Raw genomic sequence first — 17,710 nt, 5'->3', positions numbered from 1 at the left:
ACAAATAATAAACTGCAATTAAAATGACTAAATTAATTATTTCCAAAGCTGCTTTAAAACACAAACATGAAAGTACACAATGTGTACTACACATTTCCATAAAAATACTGTCTGCGATTTGGAAGTAAATTGTTTATATCAAAACATCTGTAATTTAACATTCCGGTAGACTTGCTATGTTAGGGGGCTGTTTCTCATTTCTGTTAAAAAGCATTTCTGTTGTTATTCCGCTTAACCTAAAAATACGAATTGTGATTTTTACGGCTTGTTAATAATTTAAATAACTATTACTATTCAGTTATGTTGAATAACTATTTTACAGAGTATGAGAACTTGGAGGTAACTGTGGCTGCGCTTGATATCAAATTTATTTAATTAGTCTTGTGATTCATCTTCAAATTTCGCATAGATCCACGAGCTCATGCTTAAGGATCGACCCCGACAAGAGGCGTATTACAATGCTATTGTAAAAAATAAGGAATTGTTTAAGGACAAAGTTGTACTCGATGTCGGCGCTGGAACGGGAATTCTCTCCGCATTTTGTGCACAGGCCGGCGCCCGTTTAGTCTATGCCGTGGAGGCGTCCAATTTGGCCACCAGAGTAGCTCTGGATTTGATTGAAGAGAACGGTCTCACTGAAACAGTCAAGGTAATCCACTCGCAAATCGAAGAATTCGTTCTGCCGGCAACAGCTGACAAAGTCGACATTATAGTGTCGGAGTGGATGGGATTCTATTTACTGCATGAGGGTATGTTGGACTCGGTTCTTTATGCTCGCGATCATTTCCTCAAGCCGGATGGACAATTGTTTCCCAGTGAGTGCACAATTTTTGTTGCTCCTTGTGCGGTGCCATCGCTTTTTGATGATTGGAAAAACGTTGACGGCGTAAAAATGGAGCAATTTGCAAAAAAACTGCGATTACAGAAATCAACGCGTCCCGAAATTATCCATTTGAAACCAAACGATTTGCTCCACGAGGGCATTGTCTTCCACTGGATGAACCTACTTGATGTGGATTCGAAAGATTTGGATGAGATACGTTTCAAGGAAGTGGTCTCGACGCAATTTGCCGGTAAACACCAAGGCTTTTGCATATGGTTCGACGTTCGCTTTCCTGGCGAAGAAGCTATTACTCTGAGCACATCTCCACTTGCGCCAGAATCCCATTGGAAACAATGCGTTGTTGTACTTCCCGAAGAGAATTGCGAACATTTGGAAGAGAATTCTCCCGTTGCCTTTACCATCCTAATGAAACGTAATCCAAATGACGCTCGAAAGTATAATTTAGAAGTGGAATTGCTTGATCCCAATGTAGAGGAACATCCGGTGCCTTGCTCATGTCACATGACCAAATGTATACTGACCAAAGCTCACCTTAAAATGATGGATACTTCATAGTCATAGTCGTAGTCATAAGAAATGAATTAAACAACACATACAATTTATTTACCTCAGTCAAAATTAACATATATTCAATTACGCTTATCTAAACGTGTATAATTTCAAAACTATAACTCCAAAAGAGGCATTAACCTAATAGCCGTTGCAAACGGCACTGAAGCTCCTTGAGTGAGTGCTGCAGACGATTCGTGTCCGGCTTCTGATAGCAAATATTCAAACACGCAGCAACTATGTCTTGTGCCTTGCCCAGTATGCGTCGTCTAATTAAAAGAAGTTTTTGAATTATTATTAATTGTAGTATTAGATCAGTAAGCGCTTACTTGGAACGGTACCAGATGGCCTGAGCATTGTCAGACAGAAGTGTAACCACTCGGATTGCCGACTGTATCAAATGCCATTCATTGCCTTCGTTTGCCCAGATGCGTTCATTCATAGAAATCATTCTAATGAAATAATGTGGATTTAACAGTTATTCTTTTTTATCAATATAAGAGTAGTCAAATTAACCTTGAATAGTATTCCAGCAGCAGCTCAATATCTAATTTCATTGCAAACAGTTTCTCAGGCACTGTTCCTTCGGGCAAGTGCATTTGACATGCTTTTATTTCCAACTCTCTGATGAGGAATGCAAATGGGAAGCAGGGACCCGACTCTCCAAACTCTCGAACTAAAACTTCAATTTTGGTAAAGAGTCTCGTGCTACGGTCTTGTGTCGAGCCTGCTGGATCCACGGCACTATTAATGATGTTACCCCAGACCGATTCAATTAACAATGGATCGTTGTGATTGGAGCAATTCAGTATCGACAGTTGGCATTCCCAGAGATCAAATCGCTCTGCGAAATTCTGGTACAGTTGTGTAATATCATAGAGCGCACAATTTAATTCATTGATAGCTTGTCGAGCCTCATGATTAGTGTTTGCCACCGGATTCATGGCGACAAGTACGGATTTCTGTACTCTTGCAATCTCCAACTACATAAGAAAGAAAACATTTAGAACAATAATACTACATTTTAACAATTTACACTTGTGTACCTTATCCTCCAGCTCTTTCAAAAAGATACCATTAGTTATGGAAGAGCCAACTGTCTCATTGCGCATGCACATAACCGCACGAACTAAATAGTCAATGCGCACATCAAGAGTTATGTTCTCAGTTCGAGTCATCGCCAGGTTATCAAGAATCTGGGCGGCCTGTGAGTGATGACCGTTCTTCTCGTAGTACTTCCACAATAAATCAATTAATTTCACATTCTCTGGATTACGGCTGACGCTACGGCGTAGAAATTCGCCCAACGAAGGCTGCACCAGTTCCAATAATTCACTGTTCATGTCATGTGATAGCAGCCATTCGTAGATCGTTACATGTACTAATGGATCCTTTATTCTGAGGACCTGATGTGTTATCTTTTTAATGGTCTGCTTCGACCTGTTTTCCATATCATGATGTTCGTGAGTTGTGTCACCATTTTGAAAGAAGTTTCTACTCTGATCCTGATCAGGTCTCCTGCTGACAACCGAATGATAAATATGGTCTAACATGAGCTGCACCTCTTTGTAATAGTTCATGCTAAGAAAATAAATTATATTTAGTAATATGTAAATTTGTTTTTAAATGTAAAAATTACCGAGTTATAAAGCATGTGTAACCTTCGCGATCCTCTGGTGGCTCATTGTTGTTGTAATAATGAATACCGATCTCTTCTGGATCGATTTTCGAGGCACAGGTCGCGGATAATTCCACAACACCTTCATAAAAATCTACTGAAATAAACTGTTGACAAATACTGTGTAGGGGCAGAGTTGGAGCAGCATCTAGGCACATTTGCAATGTTGTGCAGAGCTTTTGTTCCTTCTCTGCTGCTGATTTGGAATTCTTTGCACTCATTAGTATTTCGGTTGCCTTATAAGTGACTTCGTCCTCATGTCTATATAGATTTGGACACAATTCTCGCAAGTTATCCGAGACATCGGTCACATCTGCTTTATCTTTGAGGTATAAATTGATCAGTGCAATAATGAGAAAAGCACACACTTCGGAACGTGTTACTAGCAAATCTCGAAACGTGCAACATCTAAGCATTTTCTGATGCTCGGGAGTCAATTGCTGACAAAGCAACTGGAACTGGTGATCGTTAAGGATGCCCCACAATGACATTACCTCACATGCATGCTCTGCAACAAAAATGTTTAATTTACTATTAACTTGCATCAATGGAAAAACTTACTAATAAATTGATTCAGTGCAGACAGCGAGCGCTTCTCTTCGACCTGTGCCTGCTCGGTTAGGTTGCGATGTTCATTTATTGGCAACTGGCTGTGGCTCATCCTCACTGTATTCGATCTATTTAAATGACTATCATAAGGCATTCGTCTGCTGGCTATAAGTATACAAAAAATATGCTATGTATACTTGCAAGATCTGAAATGGGATAAGAGGCTATTCCATACCAGAAGAAAGATCATGTACTGAGTGCTTATCCAAGAAATTTCTCAACGAACGCAGTTCAATCAAGAGAATTGAACAATCTGTAATTGTTAGCCTCGAGCATAAATTTTCATCAACGCAATGCAGTTTCCAAATGGGTCGCAGCATGCGCGACACAAACATATACAGTCCATCGTGTTTTGCTGAATATTTTAACATTGAGTTATCATTGCCCGACACAGCAGAGAGCTGTTGGTGCTGCGGAGGCTGTGCAACTGAAATTTCAATACATTAACAAAACAAAAAAACAACATCGGATAATTACTTACTGGGACTAATTGGCTGAATGTATTGTGTTGTTCCCATTGCTCCACTATTTGCTGAATTTTGCATAGGAGTCGACATGAACATTGGCGGCACTCGATCCCTTCCTTGTGGCACTATAGTATTGTTAGGCATATTTCGATTGCTAGGATTCATATAATGCTGATATGAAGGCTCCCCACCGTACAGCATAAACGCTTGCGTTGCCCATAGTGCAATATCGCTGCCACGAAGCTGTTCCGATGTGGCCAACAACAAGGCGGTAACACAGGCTTCTTGTTCGTTCTGGGTTTGAAAGAAAATCTTCACCGATTCATGATGCGGCCCCTTACACGATACTAACAACTGCTGTAGCATATGAGCTGCTTTCAATAACTCCACAATATGCGTTCCTTGGTTCGTTAGCATGACCACTCGTCGGGGCGTACGTAAGTTGTGCAATATCGATGTTATGTTGGGCACTATTGAATCCTTTAATTCGGCCAGACTCCATACAATGCCATCAATGCCTTCTAAAGTCGTCGATTCAACCAAGTAGGTAAAGTTGGTGAAAGGTGCCGAGCTCACCGACCACAGCAAATTGTGGTCTTGTTGCCTCGTAATGATCAACATTGTTCCCTCACTATAGTGCGCCGCATGCAACTGTTTTGGTTTATTTGTGGTGGCGTTTGGCGTATAGCCAGGCGGCAGTCTAACATGCATTAGAAAAATCCCCTTGGAGTTTTCCGAGTCCATTTGCAGCGATGGAAGTGGTTGATTGCCAAAATTATCAGAAATACTGTTCAACTGTTGCTGCTGGGAGCTTAATCTCGAGGTAGAGAAATAAAGTCGCACACCGCACGTTGTTACAGCGACCAGGTGAATAAAACTCGAATCATTTGTGCTGAGTGGACAAATGGCTTTGACACCCTTAAAAATGCCTGGATCAACAGTTCTGAATTTAACGAACAAAATGATATTAGATTACTTTATGTAAAGAGGATTGACAATAAACTTACTTAATTAGACTGATTGCTTGACTCGCTATATCATTTTGTGTTATCCTTCCAAGCCGCCGTACAGTAGCACAGCTTTCACCAATGTGCCATGCTTCTACAGATCCCTTTTCGGTAAGTATATAAACCAATTTACGGGTGTTGTCAATCACAATTTTCTCGATGGGATCCACCTCCTGCAAAAAAAAAAAAGATGTTTGCTAAAACTTGGAGATAAAATGCAATTACTTACCGAAAATACTTTAAGAAAACTTGGAACTATATAGGATACCAGCCCTTGCGAATGATTTATCTTTTTACACCGTTTGCCGAACCAACTGGACTCGGAATGATAGTCAATTTCATATAAACAACCATCCCGTCCACCTAAGAAAATTCGTCCATCGTCACTGCCCTGAATGACATTAATGGGAACATTTTCTGTGCCAAGCACAAATAGTGGCTTATTCATAAGTTGCATTCCATTAGATCCAGTGGTTGTATCTGTATAATCGTGTTCGTCATCGAAAGTTATACCCAAAACGATCACTTCAATGGGAGTCGTTAGCAACAGAAGATACTTGACGTCCTTAATAAGCACTCCTGCTTTTGGCTTGACCAGTCCAACGCTCACAATTAAATGACTTAATCCATCGTAGTAGGCAACGTCTCTGGCTTGCTCATATGTCCAAATATACAAATCTGAATCAATTGTTAGCCATGCTCGTCCAATCTCAGGCAATAGCCCCATTAAGCAGTGGCATTTCATATCTGTGTGGATGAGCAATGTAATTTACTTTATTAATAGGTTCTTAATTAATAGGTTCTACTATTTACGCTTAAAATGTTCCAAGACTTCATTTGGTATTCCGGATTTTGTGAGCGTCCGCAGTTGTTGTAGGTTATGTGAATCGCTGGAAGTCAGTTGGGCTAGTGATTGATAGTCAAAGTCGTTGAGGCCGCTCATCGTTGCTCTGCCATGTTGGCTGACGCCTGTTAACTATTAAAATACATTCGATTTCTTTAAGTTTGCATTCCATGAATCGATCATGTTAATCTCGAAATTACCTCTAAAAGTTCTGGCTTGTGTCTGTCCCGAAAGTCGTGACATTCCAGCATGTTCCCCGCCGTTTGAAGGACGTCTGGTGGCAAAGGTGTGGTATTCATTTTGCTCAGCTTAGCTTTTTTCTAAAACAATACGATAATTCAATATTTTGTTCACTACCGTTATCACCAAGAGCCAGCACTGAATTCGCAATTATTGCCGGTTTTGGAGGGAGCGCGACCCACGCCATGGACAGTGTGACCGTAAGTATTATTTCGAATTGAGAGCGGAAAATATACCGAATATATCTTATTTGTATTGGTGCAATATTCAAATAATCTGGTAGAGGTACATTTTCGCATTTAGAGACCACATACACATGTAAAATGAAAAGGCAGTACTTCGAATCTTTCTATTTGAGTACAATTCCCGGCAATAACGAAAAAAGTTGTATCAATACAACGATACATGTATTTATAGTAATAGCCTATTTCCACTGCCACTCAGTTTTTATACGTTTCGAACCGACTTTTTTTCTTATGTGTATTTATAGCCTATTTTCCCTGCACCCAAAACCTCGGTTTTCTTCCGTTCAGGTCGTTAGGTTCGCCTAACGTGAAAACCCATAAAAAAAAGTCAGTTCGAAACGTAAAAAAATGAGTGCAGTGAAAAAAGGCTATCACATGGGGCAAACGTAACATTCGATCTGAATGGAAAAAAACTGAAAAATACGAGTTTTTTTTGGTGCAGTGGAAATAGGCTATTACAACAATGTTTTTGTTGGTAATCCTCAATATTTTCATGTGCGTAAATGCCTCGTTTCCACTGCATCAAAAACCGCGGTTATTCTCGGTTTTTTTCCGTTTAGATCGAATGTTACGTTCGCCTGATGTAAAAACCAATAATAGCCTCTTTCCACCGCACGGTTTTCTTTGGTTTTTTCACGTTCAGGCCGAATGTTACGTTCGCCCCATGTAAAAACCCATAAGAAAAAACGTCGGTTTTTCTACGTTCGCGAGCTACGTAGAAATAGCGAACGCACATTTTGGGTAATTATGCGATATTTTGATCGATATGACAACGAAAAAGAGCTCACCACTAACAAAACAGCTGACATTAAAGTGCGCCAAGGTATGAAAATAAAATAATAAAAATTTGATTTTGCTTTTTAAAGCAAATTGTTTATATTTTAGATAAGCCAAAAAACTCGCAAGCCGTCAATATCGTGGAGTGGCATCCACGAGGCTATGTTGTTCGAGTTATGGGAGGAGAAATGTAGTGCCTTTTTTGGCCAATCCACAAAGGCGCTCCACAAGGATGCCAAACTCCTCCCTATTAATTCGAAAATTATATTGTTTCCAGGAATATCGCGCTCGTAAAAACACCCATGCCGTTGCTAAAAAGTAAATGTATTTATGTAAATATTACATTGCTGCCAGCAATGGCCTATACTCTATACTTCGCTAATTTTCCCTCCACTTCGTTAAAATCCTCATAAAAATTCTGCAATTCAAATGTAAACACGAGTTGGCGAACAATTCAAAAAACAGCACGCGCATTTCTAAAATGCAAAAATTTCTCAAATTGCAAGATTTTTATGAGGATTTTAACGAAGTGGAGGAAGTATAGGTCAAAAACCGAAAAAACCGAGGTTTTGGGTGCAGTCTTGGACCAACCTAATGGACTGAATGGCAGTGAAAACGGGGCATAATATAGTTCTTCAACTTTGCGTCAACTATCAATACAAGAATATCAAGTATAAAAGCCATTTTATTTTTGCATTATTACATGATATTTTCTCATAATGCAACATATTTTTTTTCTCATTTTGTATGGCTATAGAAGTGAAATTGTTGTACCTATTCTAAAATATCTCTTAAACAGTTCTACCAACATTTATTACATTTAGGGGATATGTTCTAACAACTACATATTTTCATAAGCAGATTTTGCAATTTGGCAAACATGGATTTAATAGAACGATAGATTCATTTGCACTTAAACTTATTTGACTAAATATCATGACTAGCCATAAATACATCCGATATTTTTGTATCGATAGGTGACGCTAAAGTTGCGGGGCTATCTTGACGCACACATCTTAAATAAAGTTCGCATATTTTTCGTGCCCTTTTGTAAATGCCGCAAATTAATAAACGTAGTGAAAATTAAACACAATTTTTGTTTTAAAACTGCATATATTAAATTTCGATAAGAAAAATAGTCGAACCAGTTGGCAGTCCTGAAAAATTACCCAAATATGTCACATATTTTACCTGTGTGGCAACCCCCTAATAAACGTCAAATATTTCCTTTCTTTTTTCAGCCTCTTTCCGGTCGGTCTGCAGTGTGTAAGTTTCTAAATATTTTGTACACAAAATGAATTTTTAAACATCAACTCAATGGACAGTTTTTACGGACTCTTAAGTGCGTTATTTGCGTGCCATAATATTGATTTATTTATGCATGTATTTATTTTGCAACATTTTTGCTTGTGTATGATAAATATACATATTTGAAGGAACCTTAAATTGAGTTTGTTTACATTTATGAAAATTTGGAGTGCAAATTGTATGAAATTCTCAATTGATGCAACAATCGTCTGCATGCATTTTTCATAAATTCCTGCTGTTTTTGTGAATACGTTGCTTACTGACATAAAATATTTGTTATTTGCAGTGTCGTCAAAATGCGAACGATCAACTCGAATCAGTGTGTCAAGATCCCCAAGGATATTAAAGCCTCAGTGAAGGCCCGTGTTGTCACAATCACCGGCACCAGAGGTACGCTGAAGCGCAGCTTCAAGCACCTTGCTCTGGACATGTACATGTCCGACAAGCGTACTCTGAAAGTTGAGAAATGGTTTGGCACTAAGAAGGAACTCGCTGCTGTGCGCACAGTGTGCAGTCACATTGAGAACATGATCAAAGGTAAGTATATTTTGGGAGTCTCACGTAATTCATTATATTAATTACACTTCTTGTAGGTGTGACATTTGGCTTCCAGTACAAAATGCGTGCTGTGTACGCTCATTTCCCCATCAACTGCGTGACATCCGAGCAAAACACAGTCATCGAGATCCGTAACTTCTTGGGCGAGAAGTACATTCGACGCGTCGAGATGGCTCCCGGTGTGACAGTTGTCAACTCGACGGCCCAAAAGGATGAGCTTATCGTTGAGGGCAACGACATCGAGGCTGTGTCTGGCTCAGCAGCTCTTATCCAGCAGTCGACCACCGTAAAAAACAAGGATATCCGAAAATTCTTGGATGGTCTGTACGTGTCGGAAAAGACGACCGTCGTGAAGACTGAAGCTTAGTGTTGGGATACCTTTTGCTTCATATGAAAGTTTTAATAATAAATGAAATTGCTGGTAACAACTTTAAAACAACAATCAGTCGTGTATTTTGTATTCCATTAAATTTCCGCTGTAAACCAGAATTCATTTTAACTGAATCTAGCAAAAAACCAAAACCTCCAATGTAGGGCAAATACTGACGCCTGATAAATAACAGCTTTTAAAATTAGTAGTACCTGCAACTACTTCTACGTTGATTAATTAAATATTGTCTAAATATCTGACGGCAAGCAGACACGCATAAATAATTATTTTTATTGCGGAGGCTGCAATTTTCACAGAAAAATATACATAACTTGTAATGTAATTGTTTCAAGTTGTTAAAAAATACAAGAAAGCTACAATTGAGTGTGTGTTTGACTGTGAAATACCCGCAACCCATTTTGAATAAAAGCACATTATTGTGGTTTTAATTTTAAAATATATATCAAATTAATATACCACAAAAATACTTAAAATTAGGTAAATTAATACAGAAATACATTCAAAATATACCTTAAAGTGCAAAATATACCAGTTTGTCAGCCAAAGTAACTCCTAGGATGTAGGCATTTACACCATACAAAAGTTTTCAGGCATTATAAAGTCTATAGATATTATTGAGTACACCAAAATTCTCTAGCTATAAAATTACTTATTACTCGATTTTTGTCGATTTGCGGCCTGCAAACATAACAGGTGCTATCGAAAAAAAATGTATATCTCCATCTCTTATAGTCTCTTAGATCTAGGTCTTCATCCAGAAGGATGGACAGACGGGCATGGCTATATCGTCTAGGCTGCTGAAGCTGATCAAGAATATATATACTTTATAGGGTTGGAGATGCCTCCTTCTGTTACATACTTTTCCTGCCGGCAAGAAGTTATAATGCAGGTATAATAACAAACTGCAATAAGCTAGTTACAAACCATTATCTATTTTCGAAATCAGTTGAAATGATTCCATTTAATTGAATGATCAATCAGCTGCCACTGAAAAAAAACACATTGCAAGCGACAATAAAAATATCAAATTAATCTTTATTATACATTTTAAGTATTCGGTATGTACGATACGATTTAAATATTAAAACATTCATAATGGATAGTCAATTTTTTACAAGAAAAACAGTTGGTTCTCCAAACTCGAAGATGGTGCACGGTGAATACTCTCAGCTATCAAAAATGCTAGCTTATGAGCATATTGACAAACTGCAGGGACTCGGCAAGTTCCAGACCAATTGTAGTACATATGTGTCATTTTGTATGTGAGTATTTGTATCTTATCAGCATTCAGACCCATGCTGTCGTGCAAAACATTGTAGTTCGTTGGAGAAACAGTACCTTGTTTTATGGCCTGCGAAACCAAATAGAAATCATAACGCTCGGGCAAAGTGATAACATCATCGACTATTGTTCCAGGTTCGGGATTGCGCTTATTCACAAAGTAACGTGTGTTAATTCTTTTTGTTACAACAATAAATGCCAAATTGCAACCTTTCTCTCTTCCCGCCGATTTGTAGATCTCGTCCAGTCGAGTTTTGAGGAATTTCACCTCAATATTGAATACTTGATTTAGCTGACCATCACCTACACCGTCGCGGAAAAGAGAATGCGGTCGGGCAAACTCCCATGATGCTCACGATATGCCTTTAGTGCACATGTCATATTCATTAATATTTGATTAGACAGTTCCTGACCCTTCATATGTTCAGTAACTGAAGAGAAATAACGTGTGGAGGACTTCATATCCATAGTAGCTACAAAAGCACCATATGACTTGTTTTTGTTTTGGACGAGTGGCATACATCAAATCCAACGGTCATCAATCCATTTATAGGAAGCTCAATCATCCATGGAGCACCCATTAGTTTGGCATTCATTTGAATTACAACTTTGGTTGCAATCGACATTAGACCGCTTGATCTATCCGGGCGGGGTGCAATTGTTTTAAGTGTTACTACTTGAGAGGGTACTGGACGATCAACACACGTTCGTTTCTTAATGCAACTATATCTGCGAACACAAAATACCACGGTAATTTAAATGTATCAGCAATTCTTACAAGAAAAAGCAATTCGTGAACAATTATTCAAACTTACTTCTCTTCGTTAGGAGACTTTATAACAATCATTATAATTTGTGGATCTTTAGCGGCAGCATTATCGATCGCTTGCGAATAAGTCCCATTGCGATCATCCGAAATTTCTTCACTGTAAGAGTAAAAATAATACAATATAAGGATAAATATACGAGTAACAAATTAGAACATACTATCTGGGTTCGCTCATACGAAGTTTCATGCCTCCAGATGCCTGCATACACAGCTTCACAAACTGTTGTACTTCATGCTTTGACCGACTTGGTGTTATGACATACCAACGTTTTATGTCTACGTTTGTAAACATAGCGTCTTTACGACATTCGTATGTCCAATCAGCGCGGGCATCGCATAAAAAGCGCCTTTGACCTCCAAATACAATCTTCTGTGGCGGCAGAACTCGAGCACGTATCTCAACAAGAGCAGAATCCAATTCAACATTCCACGACTTCAACATATTAACACTACTTTCCGATTTCTGCAGACGCTGATTAAATGTACGCAACCTATCAATTCGACGATCGGGAGCAATTCTAGTATGCTCGCCCATTGCCTTCATTAATTGGAAGTCAGATCGCATACCGTCAGTTAAACCAGTAGCTCGAGCCAATTCAGGAATTAACATTATCAATTGATCAGCACCTCCACGAATATTTTTCTCACTTGGACGAGACACTACGAGTGGTTGCTTATGGTCTCGAATTATTATGTTGTAGCGCTTTGTAATTATAGAATCAAAAAGTTTTAAATTCTTACACTCTTATATTTGTAATCTTTCAACTTACTTTCTTATAATATTCAACATACGATATTTCTCCATCCTTGGTACTGAATTTAGACATCGGGGATGACTCAAAAGCGACATCATCTACTCTATATGTTTTATTATTGTATTCTGTTAATACAATCATCCCTACAAATAAAATAAATTTAGTTTAGCGTGATATTTTTGATTACAAATAATAGCATCTTACCTATCACTTCACGTTTAAATGCGCCCTGAAAGTCGTCATGTTCTCGAATGTTTTTCGACAAAATTTGATACAAAGTATCCGTTCTCATGACTTTGTGAGCGATTTCAGTGCATAAGAGAAAATCCGATTCATGTTGACGAATTGAAGTTATATACCCCGGCCATAATTCCATTCGATGCTTACTATCCAATACAATCTACAAAATTGCATACCATATTAAAAATATATAAAAAATTACATTTTATTGCTTACCTTGGCTTGCGGGTCGAAATAATTGCGAGACACTATTTGAAGTTGCAGGCCTTCCATAGCACGACGCAAAATCAAGTTAAGAACTTGTAACTGCTGAGGATCCATTGCCTCAACAATACCTACACTCCTTATTTTAATGCTTATATTCTCTCCTGAACGACTCTTTGTCAAGAGATCCAAAACATATGGACTATTAGGTGTGTCCTTGAACTTGGTGGTGCAGAACAACACTGATCCATCAAAAATATATCCGCCTAATATATTACTGTGCTCTCTCAATAAGCCCTGACGTAGGAATGTATTATCAACATCGGGCGAGAAATCAACACGGTACTGATAAAGCGACCAATTGGGACGCTTAAGAAATTTGAAGTAATTTGTTTGAACAGTGATTGGTTTGCCTGTAGTACCCATTTTAGTAAGCAGACCACTGGGACGAGATCGCACAATTTCGGTAATTAATCGTCGTCCACGCACCGATCCACGAGGGTCACCTACTTATTGATTATTAATTCCTTGGATTACAATTTTTATAATTATATATTAATTTACCCTCAGCAGCCCCAGTATCGCCTAGAGTAGCTGGGTTACATATGGGCCGCCTAGCCTCAGCTTGCTGCGGTACTGGTGCATGACCCTGAAAAAAAAATAAAAATAATTTAGATGATAATAGTCAGTCTTACATGTTATGTATTATTCTTTGAAAATTATAAGAATGCATGATAATCCAATAGTTTATAGTCATATTTAGTGAAAAATATTCCACCGTTGAACAGACCGAGTCGCACTCAACGGAGTGCCTATTCTTAAGAATGCATTTTGTAATCTCCTGACGTTTTTTGTAATTTCATAAAAATTAAGTAACTAACTTATTATTTGATATTCTATTGCACTACAGATATACAGTGACATACTAAAGTATTAGAACACTAAATTTAAACTGTTACTCCGCAGTACTTGTGCAGTAATCGCGAAACTTACTTTTATATTTTTTGTTTTTTTATTTATTTTATTATTTTAGTCGGTGAAATAAATACAGTAGAAACTCTAAATAAACTAAATATAACAAAAATTATTCATCTAATATTGACAATGATGGATTTGAATTACACGATCAGCACAAAAAGTGAGCACATCTAGCATCACACAAAAATTTGTAAGGCTGAGCACAATTTCTCAAATACAGTCACATAACGTCCCACACTCACAATGGATGCACAGAAACATATATGTATGTGTGTATAACAGAAGTCTCATATTTAAGACTAATCATAAAACAGCTTATTTAGACAATTTTCTCGGCACAAGCCGCTTTGTGAATACTGTTTGTAAATCTATTTACATATTTATTTAAACAACTTCTTCAATAAAATGACTCAAAGCGTAAAACACTTTTTTTTAATGTTTTTCAATTTTAATAAGTATGTAAGTATATATTAGAACTCATTTAAAATGTAAAGTTTTACTTTTATGCTAATTCTTATTTGGATCCTCTTGAACTTTACATTAAATTGCGATTAGTTTTTGAATACACAGCACAAAGTAAACGGTTTCTGGTGTCTATCGTATTCAGTTCTTTCGTTGGTATGTAAATTTAAACATGCACATAAATACGTATGCATATATACTTCAGCATTACAATCTCAATGCTAATAATAATTACCATTTTCTACATATTAAAGAATTCCGTAGGTTTGTGGATAATTCATATTTAAGTACGTCCAAGCACATATACGCATGAAACCATTTCAATTTATTTTGTTTTGCACTAGCACCGTAATTCGCCGTTATTTTTCGTTTTTTATCTCTCAACTATACATTCATAAGTGCAAAAGTATACATGTATGTACATGCTTTGTACTTTTGGATTCATCATTCTATTTTCTTCACCTTAATACAATTAAAAAAAATGCCGTAGCGTTACAATTCGCCATTATTTTTCGTTCTTCATCTCTCCACTACACATTAATAAATTGTCCCATTTTCTTCATCTTCGTATCGAAGGAATAACAAACAAAACTCTGTATTTTAGTGTATGTGTGTAGGGACTAGTATGAGTTCATTCAATTATTTCAACACAAGTCAATTTAAATTTGCTGATATTAAAATGTATGTATATTCAAAGTTATTTGAATAAATTAAATAAAAATAGAATGTACTGTATATGTATATTTACCAGTTGAGGAACTAGGCCCCTTGAAAATTCTTCGTTAGGTTTTTTTCCCCGTCCTCGACCACGTGAATGTCCTGAATTAGCTGGTAAATTATTCATATTTTTTTTTCTTTTAAATCACAAAACTTCTTTACACCTCGAACAATTACAACCAAATGGCTCCAATTAATCGTTACTTACGAATGTCACAACTTTGTATCGATAACATAGGGATGACATATTTTGCAAAGATAATTATGCCTACTGAGCTTCCGAAAAAAATATTAATTTGGTAGTAGGGCTGATGGAAAATATGTTACAATAGATTTTATCGATTGTAATAATTTTTATGGGTCGTTTCCAAGATAATCACAAAAATCGAAATTATTTATGTACATGCGACACAAGCAAAAGTAGTTTTCATGACAAAGCATCTAAACGCAGAGAAACCCAAAATATTATTTTAATCTGAAAAATTTTCCACTTTTATAGAATTTTCTGTTGTACAAAAGTTTATAAAAGATGATGCAGGGGAATAAATCTCCTAACAAAAGATTTCGTACAAAAGTTTAAGGAAGGCGATATAGAGGAATATATCCCCTAAGAAAAGGTTCTGCTTTGTCTAACACGCTTTTTTTGAAACGATGCATGCAATATTTAAAATTTTTGTGACTTCATTTCAAAGCAGAAACTTCCGAGTGAATCTTTTTTTGAACAAAGTACTTTTTATACCCGCTACCCATAGGGTAGAAGGGTATTATAACTTTGTGCCGGCAGGAAATGTATGTAACAGGTAGAAGGAGGCATCTCCGACCCTATAAAGTATATATATTCTTGATCAGCGTCAACAGCCGAGACGAACTAGCCATGTCCGTCTGTCCGTCTGTGTGTCTGTCCGTCTGTGTGTCTGTCCGTCTGTCCGTATGAACACCTAGATCTCAGAGACTATAAGAGATAGAGCTATAATTTTTTTTCGACAGCATTTGTTATGTTTGCACGCAAATCAAGTTTGTTTCAAATTTTTGCCACGCCCACTTCCTCCCCCGCAAATCAATAAAAAACGAATAACAAACGTAATTTTAAAGCTAGAGTTGCGAATTTTGGTATATACAATAATTACTATAGTAGTTATGATTCCTGAAAATTTGGTTGCGATCAGATAAAAATTGTTTAAGTTATTAAAGAAATAGTTTTGTATGGGCAAAAACGCCTTCTCTGTGTGTGTTGTATGTATGCGTATACGTATACATGTTCGCCTCTATATTTGCATCTGTATGCATAGGGCAATGCGATAGCTAGAGTGCAAGACCAAGCCCGAGCCCGCTCGGGGTACAAACTTTTTTTTTTTTTTTAATCGTATTTTCAATATTTATAAATAATATTTATAAATAAATAATTAAAAATAATAATTATAAATAAATATTTATAAATAATAATTATAAATAAATAATAATTATAAAGAAATACTTTTGTATGGGCAAAAACGCCTGCTATGTATGTATTGTATGTATGCGTATATATTATACATATGTAAATGCTCGCCTATATTAATGTCTGTAATATAGACTCTGTGTGCATAGAGGATTCATAAGCAATGCGATAGCTTAGGTGGTAGAGTCCAATCCGGGCATGTTGTGGTTCTCGGGTTCGAGCTCTATCGCGGAGTACGAACTTTTTTTTTTTTTTTTAAATCCTATTTTTTTTTTTTTATTGCTATATACAACAATTCAGATCAAGTTGGTTTCAAATTTTTACCACGCCCACTTCCGCCCCTGTCAAAGTTATTATAGCGACAAACGGCTGCCTCATTTGGTTGACCAACTAGACCAACTAAATATTCTTAACAGTTCTTGATTGTGATCGGAAAAGAATCTTATTAGATATTCGAGAAGCAATTTTAATAAATGGTAATAATTATTAGCCGCTTTAATGCAACAATAACGCGTTTTTACACACATAGATACATGTGTGTGTATTTATGTATGCATGTGAATGCACGCGTACGTATACATACATGACATATATGTTTGTATTTGTCCGTTATGTTCAAAAATGCTACCAGTAACGGTTTTTTTGCGGTAAAAGTCAAAACGAAAAGAACGCAATTTTCAGTGCAAATGTTTGATTTGAACGGTATTTCGATTTTGGGCATTGCAAGGGGATATTAAGATAAGAGAACATAATGACATTTCAACTTTGTGCTGGTGCAGAGTATTAGCTTTTTATTTTGTGTCGCCATTGTGCACGCAATAATGCTGCTGAAAGCATCGATAGATCGTGCACCAATACATCGATTTTTGTAGGTATATTTTACGATGGTCTTATCGATATCGATTTTACGCGATATATCGATGCTTGATAATAAATCAGTCGCATAATTTTACAATATTGCAATATTGTATGTGTATTTAGTATTAGATTTGTGTTAAATTACACGGATTGTATTGGAGTGTCAAACCAAGAATATATATCGGATATGACAATAAATAATTATCTCTTTGTTTTAAAATATAGTAACTAGAAACGTTTTATTCCATTTTTTAAATTTATTACAAATTATTACAAAACTCAATGATGCACCCAGCATTGATTTTTTGGGCGACATTTTCTAATAATCTTATTGACACCGATGCTAAGGAATGCATCGATGTTTTATTTTGCAAATACCGATATACATAAAAATCGATATTTTTAGGGAAATAATCGTTCATTGGGTATCG

General features: G+C 36.8%; 3 protein-coding genes and 1 pseudogene across 3 annotated transcripts; 2 read left to right on the top strand and 2 right to left on the bottom strand.

Annotated features, from left to right (window-relative positions):
* Positions 1 to 178: 178 nt before the first annotated feature.
* On the top strand, positions 179 to 1,446 carry LOC133840347 (protein arginine N-methyltransferase 6). The gene is made up of 2 exons (XM_062272131.1): positions 179 to 339; positions 410 to 1,446. Exons 1-2 carry the CDS (start codon positions 301 to 303, stop codon positions 1,397 to 1,399), a joined length of 1,029 nt encoding a protein of 342 aa, XP_062128115.1. The 5' UTR covers positions 179 to 300; the 3' UTR covers positions 1,400 to 1,446.
* Positions 1,422 to 6,485, bottom strand: LOC133840234 (nuclear pore complex protein Nup154). The gene is made up of 12 exons (XM_062271954.1): positions 6,199 to 6,485; positions 5,968 to 6,130; positions 5,384 to 5,901; positions 5,155 to 5,327; positions 4,162 to 5,090; positions 3,856 to 4,107; positions 3,633 to 3,785; positions 3,033 to 3,579; positions 2,440 to 2,974; positions 1,910 to 2,376; positions 1,723 to 1,845; positions 1,422 to 1,662 (listed from the first exon to the last, which is right to left on the bottom strand). Exons 1-12 carry the CDS (start codon positions 6,295 to 6,297, stop codon positions 1,530 to 1,532), a joined length of 4,092 nt encoding a protein of 1,363 aa, XP_062127938.1. The 5' UTR covers positions 6,298 to 6,485; the 3' UTR covers positions 1,422 to 1,529.
* Positions 6,486 to 8,377: 1,892 nt separating this feature from the next.
* On the top strand, positions 8,378 to 9,568 carry LOC133844754 (large ribosomal subunit protein uL6). Its single transcript, XM_062278928.1, has 3 exons — positions 8,378 to 8,526; positions 8,855 to 9,105; positions 9,162 to 9,568. Exons 2-3 carry the CDS (start codon positions 8,865 to 8,867, stop codon positions 9,491 to 9,493), a joined length of 573 nt encoding a protein of 190 aa, XP_062134912.1. The 5' UTR covers positions 8,378 to 8,526; positions 8,855 to 8,864; the 3' UTR covers positions 9,494 to 9,568.
* A 1,060-nt stretch (positions 9,569 to 10,628) lies between these two features.
* On the bottom strand, positions 10,629 to 15,145 carry LOC133844582 (protein aubergine-like; annotated as a pseudogene).
* Between the last annotated feature and the right edge of the window lie 2,565 nt (positions 15,146 to 17,710).

This window comes from Drosophila sulfurigaster, chromosome 2L, assembly GCF_023558435.1.
Source record: "Drosophila sulfurigaster albostrigata strain 15112-1811.04 chromosome 2L, ASM2355843v2, whole genome shotgun sequence".
NCBI classification, from domain to species: Eukaryota; Metazoa; Arthropoda; class Insecta; order Diptera; family Drosophilidae; genus Drosophila; species Drosophila sulfurigaster.
This window is presented reverse-complemented; position numbering and strand designations above follow the sequence as displayed.

Excerpts from the sequence above, each read along its gene's own strand:
- LOC133844754 (XM_062278928.1), top strand. The coding sequence starts at position 8,865 with ATGCGAACGATCAACTCGAATCAGTGTGTCAAGATCCCCAAGGATATT. Across the intron at positions 9,106-9,161 it reads CATTGAGAACATGATCAAAG|GTGTGACATTTGGCTTCCAG; the intron begins GTAAGTATATTT and ends CACTTCTTGTAG.
- LOC133840347 (XM_062272131.1), top strand. The coding sequence starts at position 301 with ATGTTGAATAACTATTTTACAGAGTATGAGAACTTGGAG. Across the intron at positions 340-409 it reads CAGAGTATGAGAACTTGGAG|ATCCACGAGCTCATGCTTAA; the intron begins GTAACTGTGGCT and ends AATTTCGCATAG.
- LOC133840234 (XM_062271954.1), bottom strand. The coding sequence starts at position 6,297 with ATGAATACCACACCTTTGCCACCAGACGTCCTTCAAACGGCGGGGAAC. Across the intron at positions 4,108-4,161 it reads CATTCAGCCAATTAGTCCCA|TTGCACAGCCTCCGCAGCAC; the intron begins GTAAGTAATTAT and ends TTGAAATTTCAG. Across the intron at positions 1,846-1,909 it reads CTGCTGGAATACTATTCAAG|AATGATTTCTATGAATGAAC; the intron begins GTTAATTTGACT and ends TTATTTCATTAG.